The 15,856-nt window shown below is 41.5% G+C and overlaps 1 protein-coding gene across 1 annotated transcript in view; it reads left to right on the forward strand.

Annotated features, from left to right (window-relative positions):
* LOC126417040 (uncharacterized) overlaps nt 1–15,856 on the forward strand; it is a 55,939-nt gene that overhangs the window by 23,606 nt on the left and 16,477 nt on the right. The window contains exons 9-11 of the mRNA XM_050084930.1: nt 2,937–4,350; nt 8,700–10,976; nt 11,659–11,794. Of these exons, the coding sequence (XP_049940887.1) occupies nt 2,937–4,350; nt 8,700–10,976; nt 11,659–11,794 (3,827 nt within the window). The remainder of the gene's footprint in view (nt 1–2,936; nt 4,351–8,699; nt 10,977–11,658; nt 11,795–15,856) is intronic.

The following is a 15,856-nucleotide window of genomic DNA, read 5'->3' on the forward strand; positions in this document are numbered from 1 at the left end:
TCCCTCTCTCTCCCCTCCCCTGCCCTCCCTCTCTCTCCCCTCCCCTGCCCTCCCTCTCTCTCCCCTCCCCTGCCCTCCCTCTCTTTCCCATCCCTCTCCCCCTGCCCTCCCTCTCTTTCCCCTCCCTCTCCCCCTGCCCTCCCTCTCTTTCCCCTCCCTCTCCCCCTGCCCTCCCTCTCTTTCCCCTCCCTCTCCCCCTGCCCTCCCTCTCTTTCCCCTCCCTCTCCCCCTGCCCTCCCTCTCTTTCCCCTCCCTCTCCCCCTGCCCTCCCTCTCTTTCCCCTCCCTCTCCCCCTGCCCTCCCTCTCCCCCTGCCCTCCCTCTCCCCCTGCCCTACCTCTCCCCCTGCCCTCCCTCTCCCCCTGCCCTCCCTCTCCCCCTGCCCTCCCTCTCCCCCTGCCCTCCCTCTCTTTCCCCTCCCTCTCCCCCTGCCCTCCCTCTCTTTCCCCTCCCTCTCCCCCTGCCCTCCTTCTCTTTCCCCTTCCTCCCTCCCCCTCCCTCCCTCCCTCACCCCCTCCCTCCCTCCCTCACCCCCTCCCTCCTTCCCTCACCCCCTCCCTCCCTCCCTCACCCCCTCCCTCCTTCCCTCCCTCCCCCTCCTTCCCTCTCTCCCCCTCCTTCCCTCCCTCCCCCTCTCCCCCTCCTTCCCTCCCTCCCCCTCTCCCCCTCCTTCCCTCCCTCCCCCTCCTTCCCTCCCTCCCTCCCCCTCCTTCCCTCCCTCCCTCCCCCTCCTTCCCTCCCTCCCTCCCCCTCCTTCCCTCCCTCCCTCCCCCTCCTTCCCTCCCTCCCTCCCCCTCCTTCCCTCCCTCCCCCTCCTTCCCTCCCTCCCCCTCCTTCCCTCCCTCCCACTCCTTCCCTCCCTCCCCCTCCTTCCCTCCTTCCCTCCCTCGCCCTCCTTCCCTCCCTCGCCCTCCATCCCTCCCTCCCCCTCCATCCCTCCCTCCCCCTCTCCCCCTCCCTCGTCCTCCATCCCTCCCTCCCCCTCGTGTCCTATCCTCCCTCTTCTCCCCTACCCCCTTGCTTCCTCCTTATCCTTTCTCCCACCTCTCTGTCCCCTACCTCCCCCATCTCCTTTTGCCCCCCTCTGTTTACTCATTTTCTAAATTACAACTGTTGTTTTTCCTGTAAATCTAGGAGTGGTCCAATGCCATTAGTTACACAGTTTGCGGAGCAGTGTACTTGGAAAGGATGTGCTTGTAGACTCTTAAAGTTGCAAGATTTTCATCAAAAGCATACAAATTATTTCATGGCTTGTGATACGTTGCTGATCCAAGATAATCAAACCTGCATCGGTATTAGTTTAATTCTACTATTTATTATCCACTGTAACAAGAAATATAAGGGTTTTCCAGAAAGTAACCACCATTTTATTGTGGCACTAGTATTCGTGCGCCGAGTGCCATCGTCACATCTGCATGTACCCGTATTCAGTAAGCGTCCAGATGTGAAAGTATGAACCTCGTTCTTTTGCACATTCACTTGTTATAACCTCAAAATAAGAGAGCTGTAATAAAAAAGAAAAATCTCATGCAATGTGAAGTGTGAACAGTAATAAGATTTCTTTCAGTGCAAAACATTTCAGCAGCAGACATTTATAGTTTTGTAGTGTATACTGTCCAGGCATTATGAGTGAAGGTGTGGTGTGACAATGAGTCCAATTTTTTAAAAGTGGTAGAAGACAGACACTCATGATGTAGAGAGGAGTGCCAGGCCTTCAGCTGTGAGTAATGGTCTTTCCAAGAAAATTGACTAAACAGTTTGTGAAAATCAAAGATTCATCCTCTCTGAACTTTCTGAAACAGTTGTCGCAGATTTCTAGTACTGTTTTGTATGATGTTGTCACTGATAACTTAGGCTGATGCAAGTTCTGAGCTTGGTGGGTACTGAGGTGCTTTCACACTATTACATGAAAGGAGATTTTTTGAAGGGAATTGTGAATGATGATGAAACGTGGGTGGCATACACAAACGCAAAAAATGAAATTTCAGTTGATGGCTTGGAGCCCTACGAGTTCTCCCTGCAAGTTGAAGAAAACCCGCCAAGTTATGGCTGGGTTTTCTTGGTGTGCCAAGAGAGTCTTGCTGGTTGGATTTATAGAACATGGAATGACAGTCACTTAAAATGTCTACTGTGGAACTAGGAAGAAACGTAAGTGAGCCATTCAAAACAAACACCACAGTATGCCGACATCCAGTGTTGTGTTTTGGCATGGCAACACTCATCCTCACAGTGTTCGAAAAACTCTTGAGATTTTGAGGCAATTCAAATGGGACATTTTTGATCATCTCTCATATATCCCAGACTTGGTGCCAAGTGATTTCCATCTCTTCACTCACTTGAAGTTGCTTATGTTGCAGCACTTCTATGCCAATGACGATGAACTTCAAAATGCCTTGATAGACTGGCCAGGAGCCAGGGCGGGAGACTTTTATGAAGGAGGAATTTGTAATTAGCGAAATGCAACGACAAATACTTAAATTTAAATGGTGACTATGTCGAAAAATAGCAAAAACCTGTAGTTTTGAGATACATATAATAATTTTTTCTGTACAGCCAAACAGAGGCTACTTTCTGAACCATCCTCATTATTTGCTAGGAATGTTGAATCATTTTTGTTTTGGCACTCACAATGCATTTTCTCTTTCATTGCATAATCATTTTTCCTTTGCCTATGCAAAACTGACACATTGCCGATCTATTTAAATGAAAGAAAAAGGGCATTCACTAGTGCTGTCCGTATTCTAGTCTCTTGCTGTTATTACTAATGGTAATCACTGTATATGACTGCATAGAGCTATAATTTATCTGCGAAAGAGTAACAATAATCCTTTCAAAATTGCAACAGGCCGTTTTACTTCTTCATTGGGCTTCATTTCTGGTCATTGATGCCTACCTTGCCATGGTGAGTATTTAATCAGTATTCTTTAATTGTTACAGGTATCACGAGATTCTGCTCAAAGCCCTGCACCGGGAGAGTCAATCAGGCTACGCCTAAAACTTGAGAAGAGTGAACCAGCTTACAAGGTAGACGTCTCATTTGTCAATGTACCCCCAGCCCGAAAAGCAGCGGAGGTGAGGGCTGCACACACTCAGCAAGGGCGGCTTTTTGGAGCACAAGGAGGACAAGCAGCTAGTGGGCAGACTAGTGAAGAGCCTCGTGTACCCCCTCTGCACATATCACTTAGAGGTCGAAATGCTGCTGTTGTTGTAGGCTCCCGCAAGGACAGAAAGTGGCAGGGCAGTACCAACAAGGATGTGATAAGTGGACCACATGGCTCATCACAGACTGCCTCCAGTGTTGCTTCTGGAAAACGTTCGTCTTCATCCTCTTCTGGCAAATTAAAGTGTTCCTCTTCAAAAGTACGTGATGCTTTGTCAGCAGATGGCACAGGATCGGCTTTAAAATTCAAGAAAGTTGTTGGGGTTCCAGATGGTATGAACCAAGTGAGTAGCCCACCAGTAGTTAAAATTAAGAAGCCTGGGTTATCAGTTCCAAGCGAAAATACCAACCATGTGTCACCGTCTTCAATTATGAGGATAAAGAAGCCAAGCACTAGTAGTTTGAGTAGTTTGGAGAACACATCCGTTCCAACTGCTTCTCCTCTGGTGCGACTAAAGAAACCAGGAACCTTGTCTGCCACTGTACCAGATGGCTTGAATGCACCTGGTTCAGTAATGAGGATCAAGAAGGCTCAAGAAAGTGCCGAAATTTTAGACGGACATGCACCAACTTCACCAGGTCCTTTTGTACGCATCAAGAAACCCCCAAATTCAAGTGCTATCTCGTGTACATATTCTCCTTCTACATCACCCGCACTCAGTAGCAAACTTTCAACAAAAACTTATTCAAAATGTGATATATCAAAAAGGGATACTACTGGTAATTTCTTAAATGACAGGACAGCTGCAAGTGTCGGTGGCAGTGATCTCGCAGGCAAAGTGAAAGTGAAGTGCAAAGAACGACGGAATGAACACGATGTTGAAGATGTACCATTGAAAGCGCGATTGAAAGAACAAGATGGTTCTCCAAGTGTAGATGTTGGTGTAGTGAGGAAGTCTCCTGCATTTTCCCCCGATCCTGCTGAAACCGGACCAGGTCGGCCTGAACCTTCACCACACAAGTTGAAACGCAAGGAGTCACGTAAGAAATCGCATCATGCATTGGAGAGGGATCGAGACAAAGAAAGGGACAGGGATCGTGATCGTGATGTGGAGTCACTTCCAAGTGGAAAGTGGCACACAGCAGTTGAAGAATTGCGGCGGACATCTCGAATCCCAGTGCCTGAGGTAGAAAATGGTGTTTCACAAAGCCTCAGGCACAATGCAGATGACAGGGAACTCGGATTCACAGGTAAGTCATTGTTCATGCAGAATTACTTGTTTTTATGAAACTGCTGTATATAGAAAAAGAGCAATGGAACTTAATCAAAATCATCAGTGTAAATAAGAATAATCCTCCATCTGTAGGTTGGATTGTGACTACACAGTGTTTTAGCAAATATGGTTGTATTGGAAGTAGTCTCTCTCTCTCTCTCTCTCTCTCTCTCTCTCGCACACACACACACACACACACACACACACACACACACACAAAACACTACTGCAAGAGTGACCATCTTGTTGATTTATCAGTCAAAACCTAGATTTTTAGCATAATTTGGCTGTGAACGGGAGGAATGGTTACAATACTAAGTTTCTTATCCCTAGGCTGTAACTGAATGTCCTGTATTTAATTATCTATCTGTTTGGACTGTATTATTCAGTGCTGCAATGTTGGTGGTGTCCTGTGCACTTTGATGAGGATATTATGATCAAGTACAATTATGATCACACTTGCCAAAAAAGTGATGACATGTTTCAGATTTAGTAAATTGTATCATTCAAAAAATCAGACCCCTTAAGGTGCACTTAACTCAGTAAGACATGTCACTTTGCCTTGTAACAGGTATTTCCAAAACCAGTTTGCCTTCCACCGTTATTTAGGTATATTTCATCTAAAAGCTTGTCTATTAATTTTTTAAATTTATTATGTGATGTCCAACATATGCTGGAGCGATTAAGAAAACCGAGAATACATTAATTATTTCTTGTCTGTGTAGAATGTGTCACTGTCAGATTACTGGATTCTCCCTATATTGTAAAGCAGATAGAGGTGTTCTTGTCTTGTACTGTAATTGTGAATATCTATCATTGTCAGTATGATGACTGTATACAACAATTATTTTATTACGCTATAAGATAAATCTTGGTGTGCTAAATGATTAATGGAAAATCTCATATAAAGATGTGAAACAAATACTAACAAAGAGATAGAGGGGCTGGCCAGTACTTACCTCAGTTCAGTACAGCCGATAGATACACAAAAAACAGAACCGAAAATATCTTTGGCTTCCCCCTGACAACCATGCCTCCATCCTTGCTACCCTCCCTGTTTTCCTTTCCCTGTTGCTTCATAACCTGGGTTGTGAGTAACTGAATCCACTTTCCCTTCTTCCCTTTCTTTCCCCTCTCTTCTCCCTGGTGAAGGAACATTTGTTCCGAAAGCTAGGAACATAAATTTTCGGTTCTGTTTTTTGTGTATCTATCGGCTGTACTGAACTGAGGTAAGTACTGGCCAGTCCCTCTATCTCTTTGTTAGTAAATCTTGGTGTGCCACTCACAATCTGGTTTTAACATGGTTAAACCCTAATTGGGAAACAGAGAGACAGGACTGTTGTTAAAGGCTTGATTTGTTTTTTGGCAGATAATGTTTGAAAATCTGCTCAGCTATGCAACTTTAGATTTTGGTTGTTCCCCTAAATCTTTTTAGCAAATTGTGGATGGCGTCGTATTGAATTGATGTACTCCCTGACCTTCGTTCTGAGCGTAGACTTTGTCTCTGATGGTTAGTGGCGTATAGCACTGAACTTTTTTTGTATTCCTTAATTACAAAATAATTATTGTTTTACAGTACATTTTGCTAACTCTCGTACCAAAATATATTCAAGAAATCAGAGAAATTACATGTAACTGGCAAGGTGGCCCCTTTTGTCCACTTACTGTCAATTCTTGGGTGATAAAACAACTTCCCAGAAATCCAAGTTATCAGTTATGTGATTTAATTCATAAAGAATTTTCATAAAGGAGTTATGGTCTATCTTTATCTCTTTTGGCCCGTCACTTTTCTCTTTGATATTTTATAACCTGTACTGATCTCATATCTCCATGCTAAGCAGAATAGTTGTGTAATGAAACACAGATTCACCAAAAACATTCACTTCCTTTCCTTCTTGTCAAATCAATATTAAACAGTTCTTTCAACCAATTAAAGATGATTTCACCCCTGTCATCAATAAATTGTTCTGTCCACCGATCTTTGCTGACCATAATGACAGTGAGCTGTTGTCCAATGATAGTTATAAATAGACTGGAAGAAAACATGGAGTCATCTGAACAAGTAGTTAATGTCTCTTTATTGTTAAGAAATGTTGGCAAATTGGCAGTTTTTTTGAACTGTGTTGTTGAACCAAAGTACTAACCAGCATTTAATTGCCTGTTGTTTAGCATGTTCTGCACTCCACTTTTAATAACATCATTGCTGTTACTATTTTCCTTTTGCTCAAACGAAAACACAAAGCAGCATGATCTATGTGGCATATATAAATCTGACCTTACTGCACCAAGAATTTTTCAGGACAGTTGTTTTCATATAATGTCTTTGTGCACAGATATAAAATGATCCCACAAATGATGAAGAAGATCAGTGATGGCTGTTCAGTCAATACCAAAAACTCTTAAATCTTGACAAGGGAAACAATTGTGTCCTGTTGCAGCAAGCTTTGGAATAATGAGAGCAACAGTAGTATAAATTTATTTGTTTTCTCTTTATTTGCCTTCAACACAGTGATGCTTTACAGTCGAAAAAATTGCAATAAATTGAATAATAAAAGCAGAGAGAGAGAGATTGTGGATGAAGTGTTGTTGTTGTCTTCAGTCCTGAGACTGGTTTGATGCAGCTCTCCATGCTACTCTATCCTGTGCAAGCTTCATCATCTCCCAGTACTTACTGCAACCTACATCCTTCTGCATCTGCTTAGTGTATTCATCTCTTGGTCTCCCTCTACGATTTTTACCCTCCACGCTGCCCTCCAATACTAAATTTGTGATCCCCTGATGCCTCAGAACATGTCCTACCAACCGGTCCCTCCTTGTTGTCAGGTTGTGCTACAAACTCCTCTTCTCCCCGATTCTATTCAATACCTCCTCATTAGTTATGTGATCTACCCATCTAATCTTCAGCATTCTTCTGTAACACCACATTTCGAAAGCTTCTATTCTCTTCCTGTCCAAACTATTTATCGTCCACGTTTCACTTCCATACATGGCTACACTCCATACAAATACTTTCAGAAACGACTTCCTGACACTTAAATCTATACTCGATGTTAACAAATTTCTCTTCTTCAGAAACGCTTTCCTTGCCATTGCCAGTCTACATTTTATATCCTCTCTACTTCGACCATCATCGGTTATTTTGCTCCCCAAATAGCTAAACTCCTTTACTACTTTAAGTGTCTCATTTCCTAATCTAATTCCCTCAGCATCACCCGACTTAATTCGACTACATTCCATTATCCTAATTTTGCTTTTGTTGATGTTCATCTTATATCCTCCTTTCAAGACACTGTCCATTCCGTTCAACTGCTCTTCCAAGTCTGTGTTGTTGGTCCTGTTCATTGTGAATACACTGAAGATACAAAATACTTTTGTCGTTGCTTTCTTTGTCACATCTTGTTTGTACTTGATAACGTGGGCATTTCAAAAAACTAAACATATATCTGAAAAAGAGACGCACTGACATAATGACTTTTTAATCACCAGTTGTGGGTAAGTCGTCCGAGACATTGTTGGATAATACCAATAACTATTTATGATATTCTCAAGAACAACTTCTAAATGTTGAAACTAACGTTTTGAAAATGCTATAACACGGTTCGTGTCATTTACATTATTTGCTGAGTAAGTTGCAGTTAATGTCCTTTAAAGATGAGGACTTAATTTGTTTTAACACTTCATCATAGTGCACAAGATTGTGAAATAAGAATGTTATATGTGTGTAAATTCTGTAAGTCATAAACGTCTTAAATTACACTACAGTAATTGTGTACAGTAGCATCTAATACTGATCCAAACAGTCTAACACACACACACATGAATCAAAAGTCCAAGGTTTGATAGTAAACAACCAAAGAATGGTTCCACAAGGGGTAAAAACTGTGATTTTTACCATGATATTATCATTAGGGACAGGAAAAAATAGTTCTATTTTTTGCCAAATTCAGTATTATTTACTGGAAAATTCAGTGTGCTTGCTGTTTTTTTTTCCAAGTTCAGTGGTGTTAATTTGCCAAATTTTGTGGTGTTTTTTTTAATTACATTCTTGTTTTTAAACAGTTTTATACATTGCAAAATTACAAATTTAACAATATGCACTAAAAGTTACTGATTTCTCCTTATTTCGCCAAAAACTGCTAATTTCGTACAATTTTTAGCGTTACTGTTTTCACGAAATTTACTATTCCTAATTGTCACTTAGAAGCCAGAATAAAATCAAAACTTTGCAGAAGCATTATTAGTTCTAAAAAAATAATAGTTTTTGTTACTTAAAAATGCAGCTATTGGAAAATAGTTTAATACATCTTATTGGTTTTTCTGTTCCAGAGTCTCAGGGTATTGCATCTTCTGTGAAACCAAAGCTGCGCCCTACTTTAACTGTGTCTGAAAGTCACGGACATTCTCAGGAGACTTTCAACAGTGGGGTAGTAAGGCAGAACTCTCCAGTGTCATCAAGTGCAAAACAAGTGGGCAGTGATTCTGTGATACTTAGTGATAAGCGCGGTACTGTCCCCCGCAAGGGAGAAGAACTGCTTACTTCAGGCAAGTCGAGTCCCACAGGTAGGCTTACAGTCACAGGAAAGATCTCAAATGATGTCCATCGCAAACAGAGTGCTGTGCATAGTGCCATAAAGCAGGAGAGAACTCGGTTTGTTGAGAATTATCTCCAGCAGAATCCTCTAGTTGCTAACTGCTTAAAGAAGCAGCATCGTGACCTTCCAAACTGTGATTCTAAACGCAGCTTATCTATCAAAAAACCTGCTGCAGATAGGTCAGGCACAGAAGAAAGGAACAATGTAATGAGGAGTGTAGTGACTGTCAATAGGGTGCAGATAGATGCCAAACAAGAGAATGAAATGAACCCCAGTATTCCCCCCAAAATTGCTACAACTCTTCCTGTTGGGGAGTTAGATGTATCGGAGGCCAAAGTGAAACAGAGGTTGCTCGAAGATGACCCTCTACCTCTTCCGAGAAAGCGGCCTCGGACAGACGCAGTTCTCACAGTGGTGTTGCCAGCTGTAAAAGAAGACAAAAAAGATAGTGATGTGTCTGTGGCTTCAAGAACTGCTTCTGCAGACAGTGATGACGGTCCACCTGTAGATCCAAGTAGTGAGCGACAGTGCAGTGTGACACCGACGGATGGAAGTGTGAGTCGTGTGAGTGGTGCTGACAGCCCTGCAGGTCCAGGGGTGCCAGGGGAACAGGGAAACACTCAAGGTGAGGACTCTGGTATAGAATCAATGGACGCATTATCAGAAAAAAGTCCAAACCAAGGTGAAAGCCCATGTCGTAAGGAAGAGAAAGATGGTGAGCAACAGCCATGTGCTCGCAACGATAGCAGTAAAAAGTGTTCCATACAACAGGTTTCTGTAGATTCTGTCACCACGATTACAGAAACACCTGTGGTCGAAAGGCGAGATGATGGGTGTTCTGAACAGTATCTTTCCCAAAATGATAGTCATAGTACCTGTACAAATACAGAACCTGAAAACAGGGTTTCTGAGAATCCAGTTGTAAGTCTTGATTCTACAAGCCCTGCACACAGCCCAGTGCCCCAAGATAGTTCATTGACTGATTCGTCTTTCTCTGGGTCCAACACTGCCTCACAAAATCAGGGAAACTTTACACCTGTGGTAGATAGCATAAAATCTCCAGAGTCACAAACGGAGCAGCAGACTTGCAGGTCAGGTATGCCTTCTGCTCAAGTTGAAAATAAAGATCCAGATGATGCGGATTTGTCTTTAGCTTTGGGAGAAAGTGACAACTCCAAACAAGAAGATGCAGGCAGTTCTACTGTTTTACCAACAGATCACCAGCTAGAGCCATCCAGTGGTGCAGAAGGAGAATTAGGGAGTGATAAGACTGCAGTTACAACTGATGCGGAAAGTTCAGTGGCAGTTTCTTCAGACGACATTGGAGTACCATCCAGGATGTCTGCATCTCCCACACGAGTGCCTGATCCAATATGTTCCCCAACGCCTGGTGATCCACAACCTGTGCGCACCACACCTCCCTTGTACACATATTCAAATCCAGAAAAACATCGTGAAGACACCCCATCACCGGCAGCACTGGGACCAGACGAAGAAGAGGATCCAGACGGTCCGCCAGTACCACGGAGAAGGAAGCGCCGACCTAATTTACCTGATGACCACGATGTTGATCCTTCACCAGAGGAAAGTCAGGTTCCTGCACCCATTCGTGGAAAATCGTTACTGGAACAACTTCTTGTCGAAATTCCAGGAGAGGGTGCAAGTGGTGAAGGTTTAAGTTCAATTTCAACGGCTGCAAGTCGAAGGGGCCCAGGCACACGTAGTGCACGACTAAGCAGACCACCTCCAAATGCTGCTGCGAGTCCTGGTTCTGGACGTACTGCAAACCTCGGGAAAAGGCGGCGCAACGGATCGGAGAGTGCTGCTGAGGAACCTCAACCACGTCCCGGAAAACGAAAATGTTCTGAAAATGCTGCTGAGCTCATTAAAGCGTGCATGGGTTTAGAGGACATTCCCAGCAAGAGACCATCTGCCAGCCTTGGTCCGTCTCACCTGTCCGTGCCTGACCAGATGCAGATCCGCAGGACTTCTGGCAAACCTCATCGGAGGGGTGAGTCGTAGCAACATACATTTGTGTTCATTACACAACTATAAGTGATACAATGATTCTGCTTAGTTTTGTTGATGAATAACAAACTTAAGATAAAGAATTAGTTTAAATTAAATTCTGAATGGTTTAGTTCAGCAAAAGATGAAGTTGCTGACAGGAAGATCTTTCTGCAAGATTCAGTTGGCGAACTATTGTGTGCAGTCTAGTTCAGAATTTATCAAGTTACCACCCCAGTGTTGGAATGTTCAGTCCCAGTATGCATTAGACACTTTTTTTATTCTTTGCATTAATTATCCTTCTCAACTTCATTTTTTTTTTCTTTTTTGATTTGTTTTTGTTTCTTAACCCTTCTCCTCAGACTAATTAGCAGCATTAACCCTTGACATCACTTGTATTTAGTCTTGATAATCACACATTATTTGGAAGGCCATTTCATCGTAATTGTAGGTTTCTATTAACAGTAGATCACCAGTGCTCAAGATTTTCCTAGAATGTGCTGCCTAACGGAGACAAAGCACTGCTTCCGTTATTGTGCTCTTAAAGTGATCTAGAGCAGGGCAAAATAACATGTCTCAGTCCAACTGCAGAGTGCAGTCTTTGCCAGACTTACTGTAATTATTCTTACACATTTTATATGCATTGTGACTGCAGCCTTTAGCAAGTATAATGTTGTTGGATTCAGCTGACGTGGAATCTTCAGACGATGAACCACTCATTGAAATTGCTGGCAAGGGTCGAGCGCGAAGTGCCTCTGAGGAGAGGGCATCTCCGAAGCTGAAAAACAGAATAAATAATAAGACTCAGGATGAGGATAACAGGTATGTTACATGCTGTCCGTAATTCCAACGAAATTTGTGTATGTTAGGCTTAATAACTTAAAGGCAGTAATTTTGAAAATTATTGCACAAATGCTAAAATTACCAGCTTAAAAAGCATCAGCTTTTGGCCTTGTGCAGAAAATGTTAAGTTTCATCGTACCCGTCAGTTATTTCCTGTATGGGACCAGTTCTTTAATTTAATACAAATTAGTTTTAAATCCTTGATTTATCCTCTTCCATCTTTTTTTCTCTTCATTTTTCCTTTGTTGAGCTGCGGCAGGGATGAGTAAGGCTGTCTCACATCAGCTACAGGATATATTACTTGGTGTATCATTATTTGCTATCACACAGCACTAATTAAAAGAGATTGTATTTGACACCACTACCTTATTAGAAAACTGTCAGACATCCTTTCCAGAAGCATTTTATTTATATGATTGTTACTTCTTTTTTCATTCATAATTTCTTTGCCTTTTTTCCCTGTACAGTAGGTTGTAGATTATGTAATTTTTATTATTGTGCTGTGAATGGGGAAAGAAGCTTAGTACTAAGATATGCAATCAAATTGTGTGTACACGTGAAAGCTGTGGGATGTTCTGTACAATATTAATTGATGCTTTGTACATGACTCACATTATGTGTAATCTGTCGGTATTTGGAGACTGTTTATCAGAAACAGTAGAATATCATAGTGCATCACATTTTTGGTTGTGACAAATTAGAAGAACCTCATTGTAAACAGTTGAAAGATAGATCGTCAGGCATTCACATCATGACTAAAAATAATCGTATAGGACTTAAAAGTGATTACTTGTGATTCTTTCGAGAATTTGGGCTGCAACTTAAATTACAAACTTGCTTAGTGTATAATAATGGAAGTTTTTAACCTGTACCCAGAATTGCATGGAAGCTTTTACAAGTGATACATTAATCATGGGATGTGGTAATTTGCCTGAATTTTTCAGTGTTTACTCAGTTTTCTCAATTTACTGTCTGCTTTTGTTCAGTTATTAGGGAGGAACAACAGCTGAGCAGAAATCCTGATGACATAAGGCACATCTGTAAGATTGTTGTGAAAGTCGCCTTTCTTCATCCAGCTTAAATTTAGGTGATGCATGCTTGAGAAGTATAGATATCAAACAGTTTGTAATTGATTTTCAATATTTCACCACTATTAGTTAATAGTATCACTCATGTTGTCATTGAGTTTAGGTTGAGCAAGATTTTCTAATTTGTTTTTGTTGCAATGGGACTGCAGTGCCAAGAGATAAAAATACTATTTGGAGCCTGCCATTACTGATCCCTGTAGTTAAATTTATGTGTAATTTACATCTGATTCTATTACTGAAGACTAAATTAAAGAATAGATAAAATAAACAGTTACAGTGGAATAGATGTTTTATGCATGGGAAATCACAGTACCACTCTGGTGATATTAATCGCACAAAATTGAATTGCGAAGAAGTTTTCTGTTGAAACACATTTGTATAATGCAAGAAACAGACTAATTGTAGTGTACTTCATTAAAACCAAATAGTGATGAATTATGACAGACATTTCTATTGAAAAGTCATCGCTCTGGCATCAGTGCATCATGAACAACCCTAGAGGGAGATAAGAAAATATTCATGTCACTGCAACTTACATAGCTTACTATCAGAAAACAGTTTGTTTCATTAAACCTATTGTATTATCTACAGAAAAATTACAGCATTTTCTGTTGCTTCTCCTGTTTTTCACATCTTAAGACTTAAGCCCCTTAGATACTAGTATAACACATGGCACCCTGCTGCACTTTGCTGGTTGATAGCTAGTGGAAATATGTCGTCTACACGCTAACAAAAAATGTAAAATCCTCTTACAGTGGATTGTCTCCATTGCCTGAAAAATGGAAGATCAGCACAGGGGAGGTGGGGGGGGGGGGGGGGCAGTGATAGAGGAAAGTGACGTATTTCATCGGTAGGACATACTCGAGTAGTTCATGTGTAAATTCATAGTATACTCAGATGAGATGGAGAGAAGGAAAAAATGGTAGATAGTATGTATGAGCTTGAAAACAAACAGAACATTAAGAGCTTAATCAAGAAACAAGATGTGGAGTAAAGTGCTGTAAAGGGAAATTACGGCCATCCTTTTCCCTTTTGGTTGCTGCCTTCTGCAATTTGTGTTTGACTGAATTCACATTGTGTGACACTTTGAGGTATACTGTGCATGTAGCACAGTACATGTTATCTATTTTCAAAATGCCACAATACTGTGCATTCAGTTGCACTTTTCAAGGCCAGAAGGTGGGAAAAACCTTTTAGGTTTCATGTTGCTGGCAGGGAAGATTTAAGATTTGCATACTAGTATATCGTGTAACAAAGAGCTGCATTGTTTTAACTTTAACAAATTAGTGATCAGAGTTGCTATGTGATGTTGAATTCTTGATGTATTGATGCTTTTTGTGTTGTGTTTTTGCAGAGAAGACAAGGTGCCCACATGAAACTTCCGTGATTTCCAAATGCAGTTAAAAAAAACTATGATACATAGGTACTTGTGGTTTGCAGCATCATGTAAAATAACTTTGAAAGATAGTACACTTCTGCGTGCACTCCTTTCATAACCAATAAACCACTTAGATATCAATACTCTATCTCAACCCGTGTGTGCTTAAAAATGTCTGAGGTAATGGACACTGTTGCATCTGCAGTGTCTTTCATATAACTCCACAGGAAGAGATCCAGAAGGGTTTTGTCAGTAAAGTGCAGTGGCCACTTTCGGTCCAATCCACCGCTGTGAAAGTGTTTGGTCTGGGAACTCACAAATATATTAACTGCATTGCGGTGATGCAACATCTTCCTGGAAGATCACATTTAGCTGAAGGGTAACAAGTTGAGGGTAACAAAATACATAAAACATGCCTAGATAAACAGTTGCTGGTGCTGTTTGCTCCATGAAGAAATATGGTCCAGCTATGATATCTTTCATCAGTACACACCACACATTCATCTTTTCACTGTCCCTGACGCTTTCCCAAAAGCTGTGTGTGTGTGGGGGGGGGGGGGGGGGGGGTTCTGAATCCCGATGTAGACATTGTAGAAGGCTGCTTTGTCAGTGAAAATGGTATTTCCTTGACAATTGTGATTTTGCCCGATCCAGTGAATCCTTTTGGTAGCAAATTGATGGTGAAACTGCAAGCCACTTCAGTTCTTCCATAACTTTAATTTTGTAATCATGTAAACTAAGTCATTTATGTGGTATCTTGTAAACTGTTAAGTGAGGACTTAGATCTCGTGATGCTCAACGAACTGACTTTTATGGGTTTCTTTGGAAGGTATCTCTGATTTCCTGTGCCATTTTATCAGATCTATGTTCTCTGATAGAACGTAACTGCCTATTTACGCTCCCAGTGGCTGGGAACTAGTCATATCAAGTCGTTATGTCTTGTGGCTCCCTTTGAAATTTGTGTCTGAAATTGCTGTGGATGGGAATGAGGATTTTCGTTTCCACATACCACACCACACACATGGTGCTCTCTCGAGGTGTAGGTATTTCTGGTAATTATCAAGCGGCTGAAGGAATTGACAAGAAAAATCTACACAAAACTTGAGTTGCTTTACATGATACCACAAACCACAAGTATCTTTGTCTCATAGTTGTCTTAAATTGCATTTGGAAATGAGGGAGATTTTATGTGGACATCCTATACAGTGTCTGACATATCAGTTTCACTGTAGTAGAGATGTGCATGTTTGGACTGTTAATTATCAAGCTAGTATATTGTGAATGCTTCGTGCTTAGGTGACACATCAGTGCAGAGGATACTGTTCATTACATGTCCATAATCCATGAGCCATGTATGGTTTGTGCAATACTGTGCTTCATTAAAACTTTCTGACATTAGTATAATGATAGATATAGTATATAATATGCTGTGTCTGTCTCACTAATAAATGATCTGACATTAGTATAATGATAGATATAGTATATAATATGCTGTGTCTGTCTCACTAATAAATGGATGCTTACAAAAGCATAGCAATAAGAAATCTGGCAGGAGAAAAACTTTTTATCTAATCT

This window comes from Schistocerca serialis, chromosome 8, assembly GCF_023864345.2.
Source record: "Schistocerca serialis cubense isolate TAMUIC-IGC-003099 chromosome 8, iqSchSeri2.2, whole genome shotgun sequence".
Lineage (NCBI taxonomy): Eukaryota > Metazoa > Arthropoda > Insecta > Orthoptera > Acrididae > Schistocerca > Schistocerca serialis.